Source organism: Mauremys reevesii, linkage group 19 (assembly GCF_016161935.1).
Source record: "Mauremys reevesii isolate NIE-2019 linkage group 19, ASM1616193v1, whole genome shotgun sequence".
Lineage (NCBI taxonomy): Eukaryota > Metazoa > Chordata > Testudines > Geoemydidae > Mauremys > Mauremys reevesii.
Window position 1 is genome coordinate 25611970 of NC_052641.1, and position 26094 is coordinate 25638063.

Here is a 26094-nt window from a genome sequence, read left to right on the forward strand (position 1 = left end):
TATTTTCATATATCATCTAAAAACATTTCTCATGCATATCTCTTAATTCCTCTTTCCTTACACTACTGCTTATTATTTTCTCTGTTGCTGTATTTAACTCTGTAAAGCATTCTGAGGATATAATTTTCATAGAAGATGCTATACTAAATAATTCTATATTGTATTAAATAATTCCTTCCCTTTTGCCTATTGTACTTGTATTATAAAACACCTTTTAATTTCTGAAGGATGCTGATTCACACTGCATGTAAATATGGAATACTACACAGACACACGATGCTCCAAGTTAGGTGCACACACAGTACTTGTTGATATGGGTGTGACTCCTGCCCAAAGCACTCATCCAGCCCCAGTGGAACTGGCTGCCCTCTCCACTCTTTGCATCTTGTAGTATGTTTTATTTTCTCAATTTATGTCAAAGCAACTCTCTTTAGCAGGGGTGAAAGTAAATTTGAACTCTTACAGGTAAGGGGCCGGCTCTACCCCCAGAAGGTGCAGGGCCTCTGGTGGAAAGGGCGGGGCTGGGGGTCACCATCCCCCAGCCAGCCCATCCGTGCTTCCTGGCCCGCGCTGCCCATGGCTTCAGCGGCAATTTAAAGGGCCAGAGGCTCTGGCCGCTGCCGCGGTAGCAGCAGCAGTGGCTGGAGCCCCAGGCCCTTTTAAATCAGGGGGCAACGACATTAAAGTGCTATATGGGCCGGTACCGGCAGCCACTTTTTACCGGTAGGCCTTACTTTCACCCCTGCTCTTTAGTGTCATGATTTGTGACATGGGGTGGGATTTTCAAAAAGCCTGAGGGACTCAAGAGCACACATCCCATGTATTTCAGTCACAATGAACTCTCCTACCACAGCAGTGATAGCACCACTGCCCCAGCTGCCCTTTTTGGCCCAGGGCCTCCCAGAGGATTCAGGGGCCCTGGGGCAAAGCAATTTCGGGGGCCCCTTCCATAAAAAAAATTGCAATACTATACAATACTATATTCTTGTGGGGGCCCCTGCGGGGCCCGGCGCAAATTGCCCCACTTGCTCCCCAACCACGGGCGGCCCTGGGAAAAATAAACCTTCTGCATCTTGGCACAAACCCAGTTTTGAGAAAACTTCTTTACAAGATATCACTGGTTCTCAGCATCAGCTAGTGCTAAAAGGCACTAAAGCTCATTAAAAGGGTTGGACAAATATTTTCTGTCAAAACTTTTTCTGGATTGAAAACTAGGGGTTTTTAAAAAGCAGAACAAAATCACGGGCAATGTCTGCTTTCCTTCAAAATTTGTTGTTTTTTTTAACTGAAAAGCTGAAATTAGTCTGCCAAAACCTGAATGTGGTTTGAGGTTTCAGAAGTGTGTGGCCAAATATTTGCTGCTTGCTGTGTTTGATTGTTTAAAGAAACAATAAAAAAATTCTGCTTAAAAAAAATCCAAAACTTTTAAACCACCTCAGCTTGTGACCAAATGCCTGAGCCCATCCAGTCAGAGATTTTTCCAGGTTTCTGATACTCTGCTGGCTTCCTTGACTCATATCTGTCTCCATAATTTTGGGTTCATTTAGGTTAGAACATAAGAACAGCCATACTGGGTCAAACCAAAGGTTCATCCAGCCCAGTATCCTGTCTACCAACAATGGCCAATGCCAGGTGCCCCAGAGGGAGTGAACCTAACAGGTAATGATTAAGTGATCTCTCTCCTGCCATCCATCTCCACCCTCTGACAAACAGAGGCTAGGGACACCATTCCTTATTCATCCTGGCTAATAGCCATTAATGGACTTAACCACCATGAATTTATCTGTTTCCTAGAGACTGGCTCCATGGGGTCACTCACAAACTGGAGACGGTTACTATGGGTTTGTCTTTAGTATAGCTTATGTACATACTCCACGAACTGAGCATTTGAGCTTGTTCCAGAATCTGGGATGAGCCTATGTTGTGAAAACTGAAATGCTCAAAATAGCACATGCATGTGAATGGACACAGGGTGCTAAAATTAAATTAACCCAGGGGTTCTCAAACTGGGGGTCAGGACCCCTCAGGGGGTCACAAGGTTATTACTGGGGGTCGCGAGCTGTCAGCCTCCACCTCAAACCCTGCTTTGCCTCCAGCATTTACAATAGTGTTAAATATATAAAGTGTTTATAATTTATAAGGGGGGGAGTCGCATCAGAGGTTTGATATGTGAAAGGGTCACCAGTATAAAAGTTTGAGAACCACTGAATTAACCCCTCTGGAGCCTCAAGGAATGTTGGGGAGGGGGGTCTCCCTTGGTAGGGTTGGGAAGGATATTGCTCTTCTCATGTGATCCCTCCCCCAGTGGCTAATTTGAAATGAAGCTACCCTCCCCTGACGTGAATCTCCCTATGGCACTGAAATTAAAAATAGATAATAATTTGGCATTTGAGAAGTGAAAGGGATGGGAGTCGTAATGGAAAAGCTAACAGCTTGGCTCTTCTGCAAGCCTCAAACTACTGAATGAGCTTTAGGGTAGGGAAGGCTGTGCCTCCCAAACAGCCTGGCCCTGCCCCCTATCCAACCCCCACCCACTTCCTGCCCCCCGACTGCCCACCCACCTCAGAATCCCAGACCCGTCCTGCTCCTTGTCCCCCTCACCGTCCCCCAGAGATCCCCCCCAGCCACCACACCAGGACCTCACCCCTGCTCCCTGTCCCCTGACTGCCCTGACCCCTATCCACCCCCCCCCCCCGCTGAGTCCTGACAGACCCCCGGAACGCCCACAATCCAACCCCCCCATTCCCTGTCCCCTGACCGCCTCCCCAACCTCTGCCCCCTCCCTGTGCCCTGACTGTCCCTGGGACTTCCTGCCCCTCAGCCAACCCCCCCCGGCCCTGGCCTCTTACCCCTGACTCCCCCCTCACCCAGAGCCACAGCGCATCCAGCAGCGTCCCCAGACAGCTACAGCATGGCTCCAGCAAGGCCTGAGCCCCTCCCCGCTCAGAGTCGCGTGGTAAGGGGCGGGGCTGTGAGCTCCAGGCTGAGCTCAGCTCCCTCCACTCGGCCTGGAGCTCGCAGCCCCGCCCCCTTACCACGCGGCTCTGAGCAGGGCGGAACTCAGGAGCCCCGCCGGAGCCCCGCTGCACCGCTGTCCAGGGACGCTCCTGGATGGGCTGAGGCTCTGGGAGAGGGCTGGAGACGGGTTTGGGTCGGGCTGGGGCTGGGGAGGGCGCCTCAGCCATTCTCGTGGGGGCCCCTGTGGAGCCCGGGGCCTGGGGCAAATTGCCCCACTTTCCGCCCCCCCCCCCCCCCCCCCTGGGCGGCCCTGTTTTGGCCTTCTGCTCAGCCTTCTGAGGGCAGCCTTGGTGCCCATACCACTAACCTAGAGTTCATAGGACTCTGGTTCCAAGAATGTAAGGGATGTGTATGCAGGGCCAGTGCAAGGATATTTTGCGCCCTAGGCGAAACTTCCACCTTTCGCCTCCCACCCCCATCCCTCCCCCCGGAGCATCACTTATTATAAACTTTCAAAAATGAATACTGCATAATGTGGCATTGTTCATTAGAATTAATACACATTCGGACTGAAAATGTATTAATTTCATTATTTAGTCTACATATTTAATAAAAATAAATGAATAACCTGACAGAGTGTGGGGCTGGCTGGCTTTGGGCACAGGGTGCGGCAGGGGTTGGATGGAGACACGGGGTGTGGGGCTAGCTGGCTTCGGGCAGGAGGGTGCGGCAGGGACTGGCTTGGGGGGCAGGGAGGAACCACCCCCCAGCATTCACCGGCAGCGCGGCAGGGGCTGGGCCTCTGCACTTCCCCCCCGCCGGTGAGTGCAGGCCCGGCCCTGCTGCAGAGTTCAGGGGAGTGGGGGCAGGGCGGGGCTGAGCAGGGGTGGGGGCCCTGGGGAAGAGCCAGAGCAGCAGGGAGCAGCGCAGTGCCCCCGGTGGCCGGAGGAGGAATTACATCACTTCCCAGCCAGCCGGAGCTCATCAAAGCCGCAGCACCCCCTCACACAGCAGCGGGAAGAGGGTTACATATTTAGCCGGTGCCGGGTGAGCATCCCAGACATTTTGGCCACTGCTTTTTGGCGCCCTCAAATCTTGGCGCCCTAGGCGGCCGCCTACTTTGCCTAGTGGTTGCACCGGCCCTGTGTGTATGTCTCCATTGTAGAGTGAGAATGGGGCACATGATGCACATACCTGGCATACATTTTGTCCATCGATAATGTTTCTGCAGGTTGTAACTCGTGTTTCAAAGAAGGATTTAAAGAGCTGGTTGAAGAAGCCTTTGGGAAGAATATAGCAGTTTAGGGCCAGTTCTGATTTGGGTACACATTAAAAGATTAAACAAGAAAAAATCCAAATAAAACTACTGGAAAATGTTTATCGTTAGTGTTAATTCCTGTTTTATATAATAGAAGGGGATAATAAAAGCAATCTGAGCACAAAAGAAACCTTAGCAAACAACTGTAAGCAGTCATTGTCCCACATAGGCAAGAAACCTACAAGCACACAGACATAGCCTATGAAACATGGGTATCTGTCTTAAGAAAACTGGCTGAAGCTGTTAAATTTGCAGAATACAACACAGTAAGTTTCATGGGGCTGCAGCACTACATCTGACCTTTGAAGTTAACTTAAAAATGCTTTATTCATGGAATAATGATATAGAGAGAAACCATTTGACAAGCACCTACAGATGATGATGTTAAATAATTATATGTTGTCATATGATGAGACAAAGATCTTGGTTGAATTATTATTTGAGTTTATCCTGTGAAATTATCTGAGAATTATATTTCTGTGAAGATAATAAACAATATACTTCTCAGCATTTGAAGTTAATAAAATAGGTGTGTAACTATGTAATACAACATGAATGAAGCTTGCGGGAAAAATACATTCTGCTACTTCATTGTAACCACATTAAATTAACATTAATGGAGCACAAAGACTTTAAGTCCTACCACTATTATACATAAAATTGTTTGCTTTCTGTGTCTTATTCAGAATTTGTCGCTGATTACCTAAGCTACTCACGTGTGACTGTCAACCAGGTGTTAATTTACTCCTCATCCATCTTCTCCTTAACAAGGAAGTAATCAATAAGCTGAACTGGTGACATCACAAGTAAAAAACACTGCCCAAGTGTTTTTATGAGCAAAACACCCTCAGTACCTGATATGCAATCACTATGAAATAGGCAAAGCTGGTACCCATTTTTCTGCTGTAATGTATAAGAAAGTTCCCTCCCCATTAGCTACATCTTAATGAACTCCAACCTCCCCGCATTCACTCATCTTTTAGAAAAAAAGACAAAGTAAGCAAGGCATGTCATACTGGCAAACTGTATAACTTTGTGTTCTAGTGCTGACCTACATGATCTCTTCTAAAATAATTTACTATCCTATTTTTTGTTTTTGCACTAGACAATACCATGTTCTCACTGGGAACTAAACTTTGCTACATACAGTACATAAGGGATCTATCTTACTTTCTACAGGCATTAAGGGGAAAGAGAACAGCAACTAATAATCACATGTGACTGGAGGTTGGTGAACTATTTAGATACAATAAAAACTGATCTGAGTCTTTGCCCCAGATGAAAATTAACCCCTTTCTGAAGATTAAGGGGAAATAAGGCTCTTCTGCTATTTCTGGCCCAGCCAAAATCAGGAATTACTGCAAAACACAACAAAAATCCTGACCTCACAAGTTTCCTAGCCTCATTTCTAGAGTAACAAGGGCTAGGTATGTTTGGATAAACTTGCCTGAAACAAACTTCTGAATTTTGGAGATTCACCATTTGCTACATATCACATGTAGTTTTTCAGACTAGATGATCATAATGGTCCCTTCTGATCTTGAATTCTATGATTCTATAAAAGCTGGATACATTCCCATCTGTGTTATTTTCCAGTTGTTGCATGTATTCTGGTAATATTGTCAGAAGCACCAGAGAAGGCAGCTGAGTTTCCATGATTGTTACCAACTCATGTGTCTTGAGCTTTGCTGGGAAAGCACAGTTCTAGGGCTAATTAGCACTTGGAAGGAAGGAGGACCAAAATACAAACTCCAGACTTCATGCAACAGTATTCAAAATGCAAACATTTAAGGCATATTAAATTCTGAACAGGTAGGACTAGATGCAAGTTTTGTAATTAGAACTCCTATTTCATATTTTACTCAGGACTTATAAAAAGGTCAAAGAGTTATTCTAAAAGGTTTCCTGGCTCCCTTGTTCACAAATGAAGAGCCTGTTCTAAAAAACCCTCTAGTTTCCAGGCTTTATATTAATTCTAACATGTCAAAGTTTACATCTTTATAAGCACGCATTAAATGTAGGAACATATTATAATTCTTAATAGCATAGGGTTCAATAAATATAGATTGCAAAATAAACATGATTACAAAGGATTTTGTTTCCATTGCAATGTTTGTAGATCTTCGCTTTATACAATTATTATTTACCCATTGAATAATACACTCCAGCTTCCTAAAATGATCAGGAGCTGTATCAGCAATTGTGCTGAAGTTATGTGAGAGCCATGTTAATGACCAAATATGAACTAGGTTAAGTAAGAAGTTGTCCTAGCCTTCAGCACCATCTACTGTTTTACAAAAGTCTGACAAGTATTTCTGTTTTGCCAAGCTTCTCTATCCTTCCCTTCCCTTCAGAGCAGACTCAGGTCCAGCCAGAGACCTTCAGACATTGTTAAGTATTTTCAATAGCTCTTCCTAAGGTGAAATCCCTGAGCTATCACCTAGCTGGGGGCAGGGCATTCTCAGGGAGGGACCTGACTCTAGAATTTGTTTTCCCCCAACAGAGCGAGAGATCGAGACCCTTATGTAGAGGCTGAATGGCCTGTCCACTATTAATTCAGGCTTTTCCTGAGGGGTTGCATTGAGCAGGGAGGGCCTTCTTTTAATTTCTTTAGCATTGGGGAATTCTCTAGTATTATTGGCATCATTTTAGTGTTACGTAGTTCAAACAGTTTAGTCGTAGTGTATGTACCCCTAGAAACACAGGATAATTGGAAAAATAAATAAAATATTTTTATAATTAAAATTCTGCATCCCTGTCTAGATCAGTGGTTTCCTTAATGCCAATCTATTATTAAAAGCAAAGTATGCAGGATGTCTAAAGGCAATCAGCTAACAAGCACAAAGAGTCTTTGTCTGTCTGCGTGTGGGACACTGCAAAGTAATGTTCTGGAAATAAAAACTTTGGTGAAAGTGCCTTAAAAAATAAATTCTCAAACCTTCCATCCTCTGATTCAAATCCAGTTCAGTCATTACTATCTGACGGGTTGAGTGGTCCACGACAAGGCTCTCAAGTCCCTAGTGTATTTTGATCTGTACCGTGGTATACTATCACTATTACTGCTATTTAGTATCCTTGAGGGGAGTCTCAGCAGCGAGGCCAGAGGACGAACTCCCTGTTAAAACTGAAATTTCCTCTCACCCCCAGGGAAATTCAGAGTACCCTGACAGAGCAGTATTGGGAAATTTGCATTGCATCTCTACTGTGAATTTACCAAGCCTGCCAATCCTTTATTATCCTTTTATTTGTGAAAAAAAATGACACTCATACATTTTCTCACACAGTATTTAGCTAAGATTAAAAGGTGTAAAAGGATAACCGAATATGAAACTTACTTGGATCAAAAAATCATTCAAATCTTCCCAGCTGACCTAATGGGCCTTTATCTTGCTTAAGTCAAAAGGTTCATAAAGGGGAGGCAGCGTCAACCTGTTTTGCAGCTGTATCCCCAGCCACACTTTACTGGGAAGCCACAGACTCTACCCAAAGGAGTTGTTTTATTTAATCTAAAAGGCAAGAGAGATTAGGAGTCATAAAATCAGGGCACTTTAGCTTCTGCAAAATGTCAACTAAACAGCTTTCTCTCTCATGTAATAGTGTCTGAAAATATATTAACTTTTTTTTGAGGTTTGATTCCTTATAGGAATAGTCAGTGCTCTACAGTCTAGGTACAATCCAGCTAGCCTTACAGTTATGAACTAGCTTAATATCCTTGCATAAAACCACTATCACAATTGCCACAGGCTTGTTTGGAAAGTTCAAAGTAAGTCTTTGATCTATGTTCAGACTATTTTTTTTTTCATATGGAATCCCATCGTATGTTTGGGAAGTTCTTATATGTGCTTGCCATATGGCCAAGCCAGTAGTTTCATGGCAGCATGCTTCTGTGTCATGAGGGGATCCAGGTATATGTCCTTTGCTCAGTCTCTTCCTCCCAGGCTAACAGGCTTGCAACACTGTTGGGACAGCACACTCAGTTTCTGTGTGAATGTCTACTACTGCGCTCTAGTGGCCTCTTCTTGCTTTAATATACAGCTCTCTTGACCTGCTCTGGAGAGCACAGTGGCCAAACCTCCTTACCAGGAAAGAGTGACCACGATACTAGGGTGACCAGACAGCAAATGTGAAAAATTGGGATGGGGTGGGGGATAATAGGAGCCTGTATAAGAAAAAGACCCAAAAATCGGGACTGTCCCTATAAAAGCAGGACATCTGGTCACCTTACACGATACTGATACTTGAGGATCAGACATGGGGGAAATAAAGAAAGGAAAGTATAGGAGAATCTCCAGTGAAATGCTGGGGAGGAATCTGTTTTCATTGACTATTTATATTAAAAATTATCTTACCTCTACCAAATCAAGCTGGAACAAGAAAGACATTGTTAACGTTAAAGCAATTATGCTTACTGCTTGGCTGCTAAATGGATCACTTAATGCAAAGTAGATGCAATGTCAGTGAATTTCCCACCATTTCCTGACTTTTCTGTTTTCAATTTTCTATTAAATTAGGTGTCTAAGTCATATACAGATAGAGTAGGAACTGAGCCTTCAAACCACTCATCAAAACAAAGTTTTCTTTTGGGACAAAATGAATTTAAATTTGTTAAACTCTTAGGCACTATGAGAAATCGTATAAGATACTTTGTGGGTATTACTTTTTAAGTATTATTTAAACCCAGTCATAAATGATAAACATCTGGTAGAAATTAAGCGCTGGCTTCTCACCACTGAGTCCACCTATGACTTCAGAGAAGATAGTTTGAAAATCTATTATCTGCATTTATATGACAATAAGCACCAGTGCAAAAATAAAACTAGCAGTAGAGTTCGAGTTCAGCCCGCCTCCGCTCTGGGGTTTCGGCCGCTGGCTCCTGCCAGCTGGGGTCTCAGCCCGCTGCCGGCCTGGGTTTCCTTCACCCAGGCCAGCAGCGGGCACTGGGTAGGATCGGTGGTTGGACCCCAGCCGGCAGAGGCAACCCCAGAGCGGCGGTGGGCTGAGCGGCGGTGGGCTGAGCAGCTCAGCCCACCGCTGCGTGCCATCAAAACTCGGCCCACATGCCACCTTTGGCACACATGCTGTAGGTTGCCAACCCCTGCATTGGTTACTACAAGGTTCGTCAGAGAGGTATGACAGAATTTTCACCATTCTAATTTAAACCATAATTTCCCCGCAATTTAGTGCATGATCTCATACACACTGTAGTCAATAGGCAGTGGATCAATCACTTATTTGCCAGGGTGACTAATGCAAAAGCAGCTGCATTTTCACACAGTGCAATGGGCAACAGTACTGGCAGCCTCCTGTGAGAATCCAGTGATGCTGGGACTAGTCTCTAGGAGCACTGGGCTTGTAACACAATGTGCACTTCCCTCACTCTTCGAAGGCTAACTTACTTCATTTATGCAACCGCTGACACAAAGTTCTCACCAGATATTTGCCAAGCTGAGAAATACAAAAGATATCATTATTCTTCTAATTTTTGTCTTGACTCTTTCTCTGTTGTAGCATTCTACCATCTAAGATACACTTTTCTCTTCCTTATTCCCCTTCATTCAAGAAAGGGCAAGTAACCTAAGCTCAAATCCTGAAGCTTGGGAGATATCAGGGACACCTGATTGGTAGACTGTCCAACTGGGGATACTTAATGAGCAGAGCGGCTGCTTCTCTATCCCTCAGAGGCCATCTTTAACAGCTTTTATCCACTGTGGCAGAGACCGGAAGTTTGAGTCAACTCTCAGACTTTTTTCTTATGGCCAGAAGAGCAATATCTCAGTGCCTCAGGAGCAGCTTGCAAAACATCTGTTTTTTTAATTCCACCATTCTTGATCTTCTTGACATAAAAGAATTCTAAAAAATAATCCTGTTCTAAATCTCATGCTGGAATAGAAAAAAGGGACAGTGTAATGAAAGTAAGACAAATCTGGCAAGTTAGTCTCATTTTGAAAGAGATATCTTATATTGGTCCATCTTTATCTATGTCATATATACCAGTGGATTAAGGGCTGGCCAAAAGGGGCATTTGCTCTTTGCCAATATGTGAAAGGAACCCTATTAGATTTAACACCACATTGTTTTATAAAAGATATATAGTATTGTTCTATTAACAGTGATGAGTTTACTGTACGTTCAGTTTGTGCTGTATTTCTACCAACAGAGTTCCTGCAGAATGATTCTTGGTTCCAGCCCATTAGGAAATGACGAAGATGCCAAGTTAATCTAGAGTAGGGGTCTCAAAGTCCCGGCTCGCAAGCCATCTGTGGTCCGAGAACCTCCCCACTGTGGCCCGCGGAGGAGAGACACATGCAGCCACGCTGCCAGCAATGTCTGCTGCAGGCGCCACCCACCACAGCTCCCATTAGCTGGGGGAGAAGGACAGAGATTCCATCACTAGTTGCCAGGCAGAGTCGGTCATGGAGGCAGCATCATTAGTTGCCAGGCAGAGTCAGCCATGGCGGCAGCGTCACTTTTTTCCACAATGAATATAAAGAAGTCAAAATACCGAACACACCTATCTGATGCACACCTTGCTACAATCCTGAAGATTTCAACTGCTCGGTCAGTGAGTCCAGACATCAACAAACTGGAAGCGTTGCCAGGTGTCTGGCAAAGACTAAAAACTCTCTGGCAGGTGAAGAATTGTATAAAGTTGTATGACAGTTTTATTATTTCTAAGAAATTCAAAATACAATATAAACGTTTTCTTTTCTGAACACCATCTTCAGTGACATTATTGGCCCTCTGGGAGGATTTGAGGACTGGCACTGGCCCTAAGGTAAACTGAGTTTGAGACCCCTGATCTAGAGAAACTGAGTTGAAGAATGTAAGCATAATCTATTTAGGACATGGAGAGGAGATATTATGGGATCTAGTCGCTCCTTAATGTAAGTAGTTTAATTACAGACGCTCTCCGACTTACACAAGCGTTCCGGAACGCCTTGTGTAAGTCGAATTTTGCATAAATCAGGAACGTATCTCCAACAATTACGCAAAAAAAAAAAAAGCTTACAGAACTTATGGAACTTTTCCTGTAAGTCCAGTTTTCCGTAAGTTGGCTTTGCATAACCCGGGGGAGCGTCTGTATAAGAAAGTAAGTATAAATAATAATTATAATAGTAAGAATTAAAAATATAGCCAAGAGTTTTGGAAGGGCTATAAATCCTCATGCTTCAGAGCATAAGCCAATCACTAACTAATAGGAGGTTAGAAAGAAACTTTCTGTTTGGGTAGGTTATTCCACAACTGCCTGCTGAAGGGTTTCTTACACCTTCCTCTGAAGCAGCTATTACTTAGGTATCGTAGGAGACAGGACAAGACGGATCACTGGTCTGATCAAGTATGGCAATAATTCCTGTGTTCCTATTTCAGTACATTGAACAAGAGTCTAAATGATATGTGTCAGGAGAAAGGTTTGTCTGTTTTGATGCCTTGTTGGACTGAGCCTCTTTTCCAATTTAAACATGTATTTTTTAAACAATCTTCTTGTTTTTAATACACTTGGGAGGCATTATTTACCACACAGTTAAGAAGTTACAGTGTATATATTAGGTTCTGCCCCATAAAATGATTTAAGCCCTTAACAATCTGATGAAAATACAATGCTGTCTTTAGTTATTGCCCCAAAATGTTTGGTTTGCAAATTCAATTTTGCATAGCTAATTTAATTTACTTTCTGCTGACTTTCACATTAAGCAGAATAAACAACACCACCTATACTATATATTGCAAATTTGTATCTGTGTGGCAACCAAAAATATTCTTAAAATTATCTACTGCACTCAAAGAGCAGTTGGAGATAGTGAAGAGAAGCTTGATACAAATCCCTATTATATTTTATCTCATGCACTTTCCCTCCAGGGGATTCTAAGAATATTTAGCGCCTGGTGAATAAAAGAGATGAGCAAGCATGCCTCTCAAAAATCTACATTTACTCCATGTCCCACAAACCTGGTGCTTTTTCACTCTTACTATTATAAATTACAACAGAAATGTTGTATGAGGGAGCTGAACTTACAGTCAACAGTTGGTGATCTGATGTCCTGCACACATTCCAGAAGTTTCTAGATTCAATCGAATGAAGCCACTCCTTACAGTACACAACTTCACTTGCTCCTCCCTCTTCAAACTCCACTGACAATTCATTACACTCAGTAATACATCCCTATCATTATCTACTCACCCAATTTCCCTATAGGCTTCCAGATAGTTCTCTAAGTTTCCTAATAGGCATAACTAGAGTGACTAGATGTCCTGCTTTTATAGGGACAGTCCCGATATTTGTCTTGTATAGGCACCTATTATCCCTGACCCCCTTTCCCAATTTTTCACACTTGCTATCTGGTCACCCTAGGCATAACAAGAATCCTGATGTTCTGATCACTTCATCTTTAACTTTTAGAATAGTTTAGATTTTACTAGATTGACAAGAGAGCCGAATGCTTCTAATATCAAAATAATTTCAAATATGTGTTTGTATAAATAGTCACAGACCAAAAAAAAAAAAAAATGGGAAAAAATCCCACTGAGTTTATTTTCCTAGGGAAAATAATCTCTCCAATCTGGGTTTCTCACAATATTGCCTAAAGCCCATCACAGCAGAATACCACTAAGATGTCACGTAGGGGAAAAACTTTATTTCAGCAGCAAAAAAGAAATCCTGTTTTACCTAATAACAGACAGCGGGAGCAGATCAGATGGCAGTCTGACCTATAAAGGAGATCTGCATCTAGAATTGGGATCTACCCAGCCACTGCTAGTTTCCAATTTATATTCAGATACAATACTACTTAAAAAAAACAGAAAAACTGGAGTGTTTTCATCTAAGCCCAAATCTGCTTCAATCACCAATTAACACAGTACCAAGGAATGTTCTGTTGTTTAAGTTTTAATATCTTGAATCAAAGAATATTTAATAAGCCAGGAAAGTGCCATGCACAGTGAAAGCTAACAATAACAAGATAAAAGGGAAATCAGAATTTTGGCCACATTCGCAACAATTTACATTACACCTCTACCCCAATATAACGCGACTCGATAGAACATGAATTTGGATATAACATGGAAAAGCAAAACTCTGCACACTCCAGTGGATCAAAGCAAGTTCGATATAACGCGGTTTCACCTATAACGCGGTAAGATTTTTTGGCTTCTGAGGACAGCATTACATCAGAGTAGAGGGGTATTTTATTTACAGACTCTTTGGCACTGACTTGTAAATTATATAAACATAATTATTAAAGTGTCACAATGCTGGGGTTTTTTTTTAGTAGTTCTATGGTGACATAAGCTTCAGTTTACTCTTGGTCTGTGTTATCTGTTCACTGAAAGGGGAATGAATGCCCATTGTGAAGGGAAGATAATAGCTTCCACGCTTGATGAGAGGAGTTCTAGGGGAGCAGATTCCCTGACATGAATGCCAGTGTTGGCCCCCTCCTTCAGTGGAACCATGTTGTTGCAGAGGAAATAAAAACAGTAATTTAAAAGAGTGAAAATAAGCAAAGGCAGAGATTACAAGCAATTACATCTTTTTAACTGAACTGGGATCACATGGGCTCCAACCCTGCAAACACTTATTCACATGCTTAACTTTAAGTTCCCCTCCACAACTGAACTCAAGTCCATGATCATCTCATTGCAGTAGTCCTTTCTCTCTTTTCTTCCTCCTATTGTTTGTTAAACCTACTTGTTGAATTTTGTCTTTAATCATGCCTCCGTTCCGCACCCACACACAAAGCACCACTGACTTTGTTTAGTGGGTGCATATCCATGCATATCTGCTTACAAGATTTTATGCTGTTTGTGGTAGGGACTGACTTTTACTCTATGTTTGTATAGCACCTGGCACAATGAGGCCCAGTCCTTAGTGTTGTCTCTGGTTCCTACATTGTACAAATGATAAATAACTGTATTAAGTTCCTATGCTGAAGTCAGCCAATCTACAGAAAACTGAGCATTTCCTTTTATAAGGCAATTCTTGTAACATAGCCTTCTCTGTTTTCTACAAGTGTACAACAGACTTGGGTGGAACTGGGTCATAAAGTTTGTCAGGGATAAGTTCTAATGAATTTGCCTTATCTTTGGAGCCTACCTATCTGCCAAAAGGAAAGATGAAAGCCCTGACTCTCCACCAAGAATCACACACAAAAACCCTGTGCCTCCATGGTGGCCCAGTGACACCAGTAGTACTCTTCACAGACACAGATATTCACTGCCACAAGTTCCTTCCGAAATCAGCTGTAACTCTTTACTATGGTCTTCTTTCTCATTCAAATTTGTATTGTGAGTGATTTTATATCAGAACATGACTGAAGTTAAACTCAATACTTTCCTAGCCCAGGACAACAAGTATGAGAAATTGGATAGCTCAGAGACCACATCTGCTCTTCTCAGCTGCCTCTTATTATCAGCAATATCCCTAATTTTGAGCACAAGTTTATTTACTTTACTCCTTATCGGAGTAAGACTGAAGTAGAACATGCAGACAGAGGACAGCAAAACTATCAGCTCAAACTGCCCCTAAATTAAGGGATGATGTATCAAGGGCATGAGCCGTCTAATCATTAATGGCCCAGGGGTGTAAATTTACATACATTTCAAAACAAATAAAACATCCCTTCCCTGAAGGGCTTCCAATCTAAACCATTCTATATGAGCAGGATGTCTTATTTTTATCTTATAATCAGGACGGGAACAGAAAATACCAAATTCTCCACAAAATATGTCCCTAAATCTACACAGGCTTCTCTGCATCTGTTAAGTCTTTACCTGGTGAATATTTTCTGTATCCAATTTCCTTTTGTAAGTAAATTAAACAAAGCGCTCTAGGTAAGTGACACAAATAGAGCTGGAAAGGCTCCTTAGATAGACAAAGAAGCAATGTAGTCCAGCGGGCTGGAACTTACAGACCCTCAGTTCTATTCCCGCCTCAGCAACCTGCTTTGTGCCCTCAAGCAAGTCACTCCCATGTCCCGCCCCCGAGCCCGGCCTGTCCGTTTGGACTGGAAGCTCTTCAGGCCTGGGACCCACTCAGACTATATGTGCAGTACCTAGAATAACTGGGGCCGCCTGGGACTATTATAACTGAAACACCCGTTAGGACGGGCGCCTGCTGGCAGCTCGGTCCGACCCCGGGCCCTAGCCTGAGCCGGAACCCGAAGCCGACGGAACAGGTCCGGTGCCGCGTGACCCGGAAGCGGAAGCGTGCCTAGGGAGGCATCGCGTCGGCGCGCTGCCGGGCTGAGGCCGGGAAGTGGCGGCGGTAGCAGCTGCGATCGGAGCCCAGCAGCGGGGCCGGCCATGCGAGAGAGCCCCTGCCACCCCAGGTGAGGCCCTACCTGGATCTAGGCGCGGAGGGGGACTCCTGGGCTCCCCTTCGCCCCCGCGCGGTGTTGCCGTGAGAGGGGCCGAGTCTTATCGCTTCGCCGCCCGGGTCCGAGTGCCCGTGGCGCGGCCTGAGGCCAGCCCCGGCCTGGGAGCCCCGGCCTGGGAGCCCCGGCCGGCGCAGAGCTCGCTGTCCTACAGCGGCGCCTCCCGCTGGGCGAGCGGCACAGCCGGGACCTCCCGCCCGGGGGCTGGCCCGTCATGTTCCAGTGGGCGCCGTCGCCCCCTGTGCAGCCCCGCTGATTCCCAGCAGCAGGAGAGGGCAGGTACCGAACAGGCACGGGATGGGCAGCCCTGTGAAAGCCCTCAGCCCAGTGGCGTTAAGGGGGCGAAGGCCTCTCAGTGGGATGTTCCCTTCGAAGCTGAGGGAGGCATCCTTTAACCGCCTGAGGTGGGCTGAGTAATGCTGCCGAGGGTAAAGCTCTGCCGTACTCTTTGCAAAGTTATGTAGTTATGCCGTACTTCACAAGTAGCACCAGTTGTAGACGCTTTCCACCTTTGGATATAAAAGGGTAAATCCTTCCACCTGTGTTCAGTTCCTGATTCTGCTATAGACTTTGTTAGTAACCTGGGGCACATCATTTAATCTCTCTGTACTTCAACTTTCTATCTGTAAAATGGGTATAACAGTTCCTTTGTCTTTTTCGTGTTTTTTAGATTGTAAACTTTTCTGAGCATAAACTCTTAATATGTGTAGTGCAGCTAATGTGCTTGAGTCTTGAAGTGCTCTGCATAACAAATAATAAAGTACCAAATTTTGTAAAAACAAGCTTTTATAAAATTTGAGACCAATTATTTATTTCCAAAATACATTTTAATAATATTTTACCTTGCAATGTTTGAACCCAAACATCCTAGTACTAAGAGTATGGAACTCTCTTTAAACAAAAGGGGGAATGTTTTATTGACGTTCATTGTCCAAGATGAAATAAATACAGTAAGGAAACAGAGACAGTAAATAATGTAAAGAAAACATTTTAAAAATACTTTAACTTTTCATATCTAACTTATTAATATGTAAATATTTTTGTTTACAGCATGATTAAGTTGACTGCCATTATGTAAACACTTATTTTTAATAGTAAACTTTGTATACAAAGTCAGGAAAACAGATCCCTTCTAGAAATGTTACCATGTTGAACCCATATGTAATCTGTTGTGCTCATCTTTATGGGATTAGGATGTATGCTTGTTGAAAGATGGTAGTTTATGCTAGTCATAGTAAAGCCTTTCAAAAATGCATTTAGCATAGCATTTGTTATAAAGAATAAGAATTCTTATAGTAGGATAATTATGTAAGACAAGTTCTTCCTAAAAAACATAGAAGAGGAGGCAATGGCTGTCTGCTTCTTCCTAAATAATGACATTTTTCATAGTAAGATTGTGCAGTAGAATGACTCTTGCCTGTTATGTTGTTACTGAAGAGCTGCACTTCGGTAGCCTTGTCATGTGTTTCTGCAAAGCAGAAAATAAATTATCCATGACAGTACTGTTTCTGCATCACTGCCATGATAGGCTGCATGGGCTGGAATTCTTGCAATGGGACTAGGTTTCTTTCTTTATCTGGGATGCCTGCAGCCCTATCATAGGCATAAGGAAAGAGTGAAGGGGAATGAAAGAAGGAAAATTAGGACTGCTGGTAAATACTAAGATTAAATATGCAGACTCCGTTATACCTGTTATCTGGTTCCTACATCCCAAAAGAGCCCTCTTAGAAGCAGATACAAGGCAATTAATTGGTTGGTAAGACCTCAGAAATAACTTTCCTTCCAATAACAGATTTTAATATCTGATACTTTTATTACTAATCTGCTGGTTTAAAAGGAAATCAGCCATTCAGCATTTTGACTGGCTGGCACTCTCTATCAGTTTTTGGACAAATTGATATCCGATAATGATCACCCATCATAAGTGGCTGAAAATGATCCTATGACAATTCAGTACATGTCTGTTTGTCTCCTGTAAATGGTAGTGAGGTTAGGAGGAATGCTGATTAGTTATACACAAATGCAAATAAGTATATTGTGATTATTCACCTCCAACGAGTCACTTTTTTTTGTTAGCCTTCTAACTAAATAAAAAAGGCAAAACAATTATGCTGCTTTAATTTTTAGTCTTAATGTAGATATTTCCTTTCCCCTTATTAAATTTTGGATGGAGGAGTTCTGACAACTTCTGTTTCGAATGCAAGGTGCATCTCTGCCTCCAAAATGACCAGCAAGAGATTATATAATCATGAGTTATTGTTTGAATTGTTATGAGTGACTTGCATCATTATTCTCTGTGTGTAGTCTGTGCTTTGCATGCAAATAGTGATACTGTTTCTTTAGCATCTCCTAAATGAAATAATGATACTTGTCCAATTTTGCATACATGTGCTTGTTTGTAATAAGAAGAATGAGCTTAATCTTCAGCAAGGGAGTTTTAGGTTAGGTTTTAGGGAAAACTTTCTAAATTTAAGGGAATTCAATCTCTGGAATAGGTTTCCAAGGGAGATTGTGGAAGCCTGATTTTTTTTGAAATTTTTTAAGAGCAGGTTGGACATCCATCTGTCAGGGATGGACTAGGTTTATTTGGTCCTACCTCAGCACAGGGGACTGCACTTGATGATCTCTCAAGGTCCCTTTCAGCCCCACGTGTCTATGATTCTATGAGTGAATTGGGGCTTCTTTCCTAGATTTTTGTCCAGTCTCTGTTAAACATTAGAAGGAACTTTTTATGAAAGTCAGAACTTTGTTCTAAGAGCTAAAGATTTCAACAAGATAGATACTTTGAAGAAAATCTAAATACCATGAATTGAAAAGTGTATTCCTGTGATTGACTGTCACAGTCTAACAGTTTCTTCCATTCTGTTGATCATAAAAAATAAGTTTTTCTTTCAAGTAGCTGATGCACAAAAACTTTCGGAAGCTCAAATAGCATCTGACCACACTATATCTGATTCAAGCCTGTGCTCTTTTTAAAGTTTTCAGTTACATAATCTACAAATGTATCCACACAGCTAAATGAGAGGTTAAAGCTGGCCTTTCTATAGTTCTTGACCACATTAGCATTTCAGATGCAATTATAACATTTTTTTGGTGTTTCCATAATTCCTGTTCAGGATTTGTAACCCAGTAACTTTATACCCCTGTTGGCCTATGTCTTTGGTTATAATTTGGTACTTTAAATAAAACTTTAAAATATAAATCATCTCTGTTTCTTTACTATCATGTAACAGACTTTGAGCCTGGGTACGTCTCTTCCTTTTGTAACTAAGCAGCGGAACTGTTTGAGACCCTTAATAACCTTCAGTTTATTTGCAGAGTTTAGTCTTGTTAGGTTCTAGTTTAAGCAAGAAAAACACTTAATTTAAAAGGTGCTAAATCAAGGGGTTTTGCAATAAATTAACATTTGAAAAAGCTCAGATTTTGTGTCATTGTAACAGTATTTCAGCTCCCCACGAGCAACATCTACTTCCTTCTCCTCTTAAAAAATGAGTGGCAGAAAAATATTGTTCATAATAAAGGTCACTAACTTTGCTCTATTTAGGACTCTGACAGTCACTTTCTTGCAATATGTGACTCTCCATATTGAGCTATGAAATAACATTATTTTTTAAATAATAACTTGAAGTGAATTATTTTCTTAAAATGGGCCAGTTTGCTCTTATAGAAAAGTTTGAGGTGATGCTTTGTCTGGCAATTGGAAAACAGAATTGATTTCTCCCACTTGAGAAACTCTGGGACATTGTGGAATTAGTTAATAAGGAATGCAAGCAACCCTACTGCTGTAATCTCATCAAAATAACCACTTTTTTTACACTTGACCCTCCTAACCCCATTCCCATAGAATAACTAGCTGTACAGAATACGCAATACAGCTTATATGTCCAACCTTCATGTTTGTGCACAGATGGTGTAGCAGCTTGTGATCTTGTAGAACATTTTTAAAATCGAAAGACTAAGGGGAATAGAAAAGGCAGAAACAGCCTGGCAGCTGTGGAGGTTCCTAAAAGTTTTGTTTCTTTGGGTAAGTAAACCCACTTATCTTAAATATGTCAGCCCACTTAAGTGTCCCTTCCTAAAAAAGGAAAGACTTGAAGATAAGAGAGTGGAATGAGCAAACTTAGCCTCATCATAAATGCTGCTTAGTTATGTTGAAACTGGTTATATTTTCCTCTCTCTTGCAGCACAACACTAGATTTGTAATGAAATGGAGTCTGGGACAAACTCTTTTCGAGTGGAATTTCCTGATTTTTCTAGCACCATTTTGCAGAAGTTGAACCAGCAGCGCCAGCAGGGACAGTTATGTGATGTTTCCATTGTAGTTCAGGGCCATCTGTTCAGAGCCCATAAAGCTGTCCTTGCAGCCAGCTCACCTTACTTCTGTGACCAAGTACTCTTGAAAAATAGCAGGCGAATAGTCCTTCCAGATGTGATGAATCCAAGAGTGTTTGAGAATATCCTTCTGTCTACTTATACGGGACGGTTGGTGATGCCTGCTCCAGAAATTGTCAGTTATCTGACAGCAGCAAGTTTCCTTCAGATGTGGCACGTAGTAGACAAATGCACTGAAGTGTTAGAAGGGAACCCAACAGTTCTCTGTCAGAAGATGAATCATGGCAGTGATCATCAGTCCCCAAGCAGCAGTAGTTATAATGGGCTTGCTGAAACCTTTGAGCTGGGCTCTGGAGGACAGCCAGACTTCCACAAAGTGCAGGAGCTGAGGGATGGTGAAAATGAAGAAGAAAGCTCTAAAGATGAGCTGTCATCTCAGCTAACAGAACATGAGTACCTTCCCAGTAATTCTTCAGCAGAACATGACAGACTCAGCACAGGAATGACAAGTCAGGATGGTGAAGAGGGAGCCAGCGACAGTGCAGAGTGTCAGTATACAAGGCCTATCTATAGCAAACCCAGCATCATGTCACACAAGCGTTGGATCCATGTGAAACCAGAAAGATTTGAACAGGACTGTGAAGGTGTAGATGCACATACTTATGATGAGCACCAGGTGTCTGAATCCATGAATGTCATTCAGACAGAGCATTCTATACAGTCTTCAGGAGTTGAAGACTTTCACGTAAATGACAAAAAGATGGAGGCAGAATTTGATGAACAGGCTGATGAAAATAACTATGATGAGCAAGTTGATTTCTATGGCTCTTCTATGGAAGAATTTTCTGGTGAAAGGGCAGATGGAAATCTAAATGTTCACAGACAAGATGTTATGATAGCAGCAGGGTATGGTGAGAGCATTGAAATGGCTACAGGAATTAAAGAAGAAACCACGCTCTCTGGATTCTCACCTACTGACAAACTATATCCTTGTCAATGTGGTAAAAGCTTTACACACAAGAGTCAGAGGGATCGGCATATGAGCATGCACCTGGGTCTTAGGCCTTATGGTTGTGGTGTCTGTGGTAAGAAATTCAAAATGAAACATCACCTTGTCGGCCATATGAAAATCCACACGGGCATAAAACCTTATGAGTGTAATATCTGTGGGAAAAGATTTATGTGGAGGGACAGTTTTCATCGACATGTAACTTCTTGTACTAAGTCATACCAAGCCTCCAAAGCTGAGCAGAATACTACTGAGATGAACTAAAACATAAGACTTATAATTGTTTAGCAGAGTAAGCAAAATAAACTAATTATGCAAATATTGTCTGGTACTTGCTATTGTGAAATTTAAGGTTTTGGTTTTTTCAAGTTCTAAGGATGTTGCTGATACAGCTGTGAGCAGACCAAATTTTTGTCCATCTACTGTCTCCACTGCAGGTGCTTCAACCCTGCCCTGATGGGACCCCTTTAGAGGTGAGAGGGAAGTTCAAATCTCCATGGCTTATTCATAGGACCCTCTGCTGAGACTGTAACTAATGAGGCCAATTGTGGTGATGTTTTTTGTTAATATATTATTGCTGTTATTTATTATGTTTCACAGTAGTGCTCAAGGGCTCTGATGGAGGCTCCATTGTGCTAAGAGTTAAATAAACATACTGTAAATTCCAGATCCAAAACCCACAATCTTAAAGCCTCAATCCTGCAAACACTTACTCCTGTGCTTAACTTTATGCATGAGAAGGTGGCAATAAGAGTAACAGTAGCACAAGATTGCATACGTTAGCTATGTGTAGAAATTGCAGGATTCAGGTGTTTGTTTTAAATGAATGAATAAAGGATTTTAGTTATATAGAACTTGCTATCAGCAGGGAACTGAACAGATGTCACCAACTTACTTAACATGGGTCATTAAACAGCCTTCAGATAGCTATATTTTTTTAGCGAAAAGCCACTTTTTGAGTCAGGCCTCCCTTTACTTGTTTGTTTACCCATTTTTTTCTCTGGCAGGGTGTCTGGTTTTGTCTAGTTACTGGGCCTACTTCTATTCATTTTTGTAAAGCACTTGGCTAGATCATGATGTGTGCTGCATACATTTAAGAGACAGTTACATTAAAACTTCATTTGTTTGTACTCCTGCAGTGTATAATGTTAAAGTCGGTTGGGCTGTCTTTCAACCTTGGCTGCCACATCATAAGAGAACTTGTAGAAGTGTGTGTAGCAAGAGGGCATTTTATCAAAATGTTGGGTTTTTTTAAGTGCATAGTTGGTATTATTCCAACACTCAAAGCCTTTAACCTATAGCTCAAGTTTCAGATTTTCATGGCTTACTGCAGTAGCAAGTACCAAACTCACTGTACAATACAGGCTTGTTTTCTTGGTACTAAAGTTTTTTGAAAATTTCTATCCTTTTAAAGCTGAAGAGCTAGAGACTTGCTTCAGGAAGTTCTTATTAGTCATTGATAAACTGGCATTTAAATATTTAATCCTCTACCGTTTGAACAGTGGGGTCCATAATACATGTTCTTCATTGTTAACTACTGTGACTCTGATCACATTCAAAGGCACAAGCAGGTCAGAGCTGTTTTCTCTCCAAGTGAAGGCCCTAGCTGACAAACAATTTAAATTACCCTAGTTGGATCCCTTTTAATTATACAGTGGGACGTGAACAAGTTTCAGGTTCGTGAGCAACTTCCGGATTCTTAGTTGTGGGAAGGTGGCACTCGTACGCCATGAGGAGGATGTATTATACACTGGACTCATGCTCTAGCAGATGGAGCAGTATTGTAGTTTTGGGAGATTTTGACAGCCATCCAGCCTAGAGGGAATGCATCAGTTATGAAGGTGGAGATAAGATTTAAGATGCGGGTTGAAGAAGGTAACTCAAAATGGTTGAAAGCCTTTGCATTCCTACTCAGAAGCAGTTAACATACGATGTAGTTTATTACCTGGTGTAAGAATGAAAGAGCCTCGTTAGCATACACTTGTGGTCACAATCAGAAGAGGTGAGTCTACATACATGTAGCCCTCTTCCAGCGCTGGTAACAAAATAATTAGCCAGCACCAAATGGCTACCAAGCATGACTGGCCCCAAGTTGCATCCAGATTCTGCAATCTGTAGAATCATGGAACTAAAATACAAAATGACCCATTATGTTAAAGCCACACGCATAAACAGATAATTCCCCCTTTAGCTGTTTTTCTTTATCTGCTTAGCAGCCCAATTCAAAAAAATTTAATATCTATCCAAACTGTATCCTGAACATGAATGTCTGACACAAAGGTGAGCTTCATTACTTGGTGGGCTATTATTACTGCAACTCTTTTGGCATATTACTTAAACTTAAGGAAAAATGGGTTTTTTAAAAAGCTCTCAAATTTTACTCTATCAATTCTTCAGATATTTTTCATACAGAATTTTGAGTACAGAACATGAGTCCATTGCTGGCAATGGACATACAAATAGTCAGCACTAAGGAGTTCCTGTTCTTAGCACTTACTTGAACTCTACATCAAAGCAGAATGGGGGTGATAATTGCTGTCTAACCCATGTACTCAAGGTAGCTAAACAGGGATCTGTTCACTAACACTGTAACCTGATCAATGTATAGAAGCACTTTGTATTTAAAAATCTTTATACATATTTTTTACATTTAGAAATTATATAGTCCCTCTATGGTTTCTTTCCACATTTACACACTCTATTTAATATTGAAATTTATAATGGTAGCAGGTTATTTCCTTGCGTGTTTACAGAGCTGTAGGCAGAAGGTTCCTGTACTTACTGGCCCTTTTCTTCCATTTCCCCACCTCCTTACCACATACAGGGAGTACTTTTTGTGAGTTTCATGGTTCCATTTGGAGGAGATAATGCTCCTGTTCTCTTCGAGATTGTTCTAGTACAGTGGCTCATTCTTTTTCCATACTAATGACCCCCCAAAGGACAACAGAGAAGATTTGGGGACCCATCTGGCCATAGAAAAGAGAGGGTGGTTGCAAACCCCAGGTTGAGAACCCATGGTCAAATAAAGTATACTTCCATCAGACTCAGACCACGCTACAGAGCTGCCTGTGAAGCCCTTTCATTTACCAGCTTGAGATGACTTTTATATGGGACTTTTAAAAGTTAACTTCAAATAGGAGTAATGTTTAGATAACTTTGAAATAGAGCTTTAAAATAATGTACTAAGAGACACTTTAAGGGTTTTATACAGGTGTAGTAGGATGTGTTTGTGTATGCTTTTAATGACTTTTCATGAATAGTAACTCTAATATCTAATCCTGTTCTACCCAATAGGTTGTGACATTTTGTGTTGAAATTCCAACATATGTGACTATTAACATTTGTAATCCTTGACACTTGGATTTTTGGTATTAAACCACATTAAATGCTTTGGTTACAGGTAGATGTTGTCTTAATTTGAGGGGCTGGGGCAGGAAATAGTAAGTGGCTCTCCAGAATCCACACTTAACTAAAACAAGAATGGATGCAGCTTCTTCCAGAACTTATAAGCACCACTGTCGGGATGGCCTTGTACAAGGGATAAAAGGTGCATTCTGGTCTGGGAAACAAGGGATCCACTTAACATATATTTTAAGGTGAATGTTATGCATTTATGCTTTTTAATTTTAGATGAGACCATTTAAAAACATAGTTTTAATTTTTTTTATCCTTCCCTTAAATATCCCCTCTTTTTGCTAGTAGACATTAGCAGAGGGGATGTTTTATAAAATCTGGATCATTGTAGAGAGATAAGGGGTAACAGTTCCAGAATCTTCTGTTACTGAGTCTCCACTGCATGGCCTGCTGGTGGTAAGAACTCCTAAGAAGACTAAAGTTAAATTCCCTCCAATTTCATCTCTAGGTTTCTAAGACCATTGTTACCCATGGCATCTAAGCAATTGAAATTCTGATGTACAGTCTCCTGGAGTCACACTGAGAAGTACCTGACTTCTTTTCTCAGTGGAGCTGTTAATCTGTCTGTCAGGAGTCATTTTTCTCCTTTTTTGGGTTTATATATTAGCATTCCCATTTTGCACACTAGTATTTAAAAAAAAAAAAGCCCCCGTTTCAAGTAGCAACCATTCTTGATTGCTTCATGGACAAGCAGCAAGACCCTAGATGGTACTACTGGAAGATCCTTGGTCTCAATTTTTCCCTCTGATGTAGCTTCCCTGTCAAGACTGATAAAATACCACACATCAGAGGCCAGGAGGGAGCTCTCAGATTGCCATATTTCAGTGTCTTTTATTGTAAGGTCCATACTTGACATCACTGTACTTCTGGACATGAAAGAATGGACATCTTCAGACCACCTAAAGTGAACATTATTGGGCTGGTGCCAGAGAGCTTATCCATCTTTGAATCCTGAGAGGCAGCAGTTTTGTATTTAGTATCATCTTTATTTAGAAGAGTTGGAAGTTTTCTCAAAGCAGCAAAGGAAGGTTGCTGCTTTCCTCCTTTAATTATATTTAACTGGGTAGTTAGAGTTTTTAGTTTAAAAGCTCTAAGCTGTCTGTGCCCCAAGGGAAGATGCTGGAAAACCAATATATTTTTAATGTGATGAAATTATCAGACTTTGATAACTTTGCTTGAAGCCTGTGTCATAAGTCAATTGCTGCTGCTTTTTTGTTCTCCAAGGGATCTTTCTTCCAGAAATGTAACTGTTTATGCAAGTGAGCTACAAAAGTTTTTATTATAAACAAAATGTCATTTATAATAAAGTTGCATATCTTATTGATACTTTGAGATGTTATGCCTGTATTGCAAAGGTTGAATAATTTTGTCTATATAATATTGCTGTCCTAATTGCACAGCATGGTTTTACTTAATTTAATGTTGCTGTTTAATATTTTCTTCTTATAGAAGAGATCCATGCCCTTTTTGGTATAACATGTTTTAATAAATGTTATCTGTCAACTTTGTAAATGTTTTTTTTAATTCTAAGTAAACAAAATGAGTGCCTGTTTAGCTCTAATAGTGTTTTGCTATTGCCATGAAAGATAACAGCTCAGACATAGTTTCAGTACATCAGAAAGCAGCCAGTACAATAAAAAGTGTCATTACATATTATGATAAAATAAGTAAAAGATGCATTACTAGCTGTACTTTAT

At 41.5% G+C, this 26094-nt stretch overlaps 1 protein-coding gene and 1 long non-coding RNA gene across 15 annotated transcripts in view; one reads left to right on the top strand and one right to left on the bottom strand.

Annotated features, from left to right (window-relative positions):
• Positions 1 to 15288, bottom strand: part of LOC120386679 — a 94806-nt gene extending 79518 nt beyond the window's left edge. For 3 of the 6 annotated variants that reach the window (XR_005589857.1, XR_005589854.1, XR_005589858.1), the window contains exons 1-2: positions 7612 to 7765; positions 4153 to 4238 (exon numbers count right to left, since the gene is read on the bottom strand). This is a non-coding gene — a long non-coding RNA (uncharacterized LOC120386679). Of the gene's footprint in view, positions 1 to 4152; positions 4239 to 7611; positions 7766 to 12290; positions 12429 to 15040 lie in introns of those variants that run through there. The other 3 variants (XR_005589856.1, XR_005589855.1, XR_005589859.1) reach the window with 2 other exon arrangements.
• A 68-nt stretch (positions 15289 to 15356) lies between these two features.
• Positions 15357 to 25909, top strand: ZBTB43 (zinc finger and BTB domain containing 43). 9 transcript variants are annotated; one of them, XM_039506213.1, is made up of 4 exons: positions 15357 to 15597; positions 19827 to 21059; positions 21421 to 21456; positions 24384 to 25909. In XM_039506213.1, exons 2-3 carry the CDS (start codon positions 19850 to 19852, stop codon positions 21438 to 21440), a joined length of 1230 nt encoding a protein of 409 aa, XP_039362147.1. In that variant the 5' UTR covers positions 15357 to 15597; positions 19827 to 19849; the 3' UTR covers positions 21441 to 21456; positions 24384 to 25909. The 9 variants fall into 9 exon arrangements, 5 of the variants coding, with proteins under 5 accessions (XP_039362147.1, XP_039362148.1, XP_039362145.1 ...); XM_039506214.1 differs by having other exon boundaries at positions 24846 to 25909; XR_005589846.1 differs by having other exon boundaries at positions 19827 to 24579; positions 24846 to 25909.
• Positions 25910 to 26094: the final 185 nt, after the last annotated feature.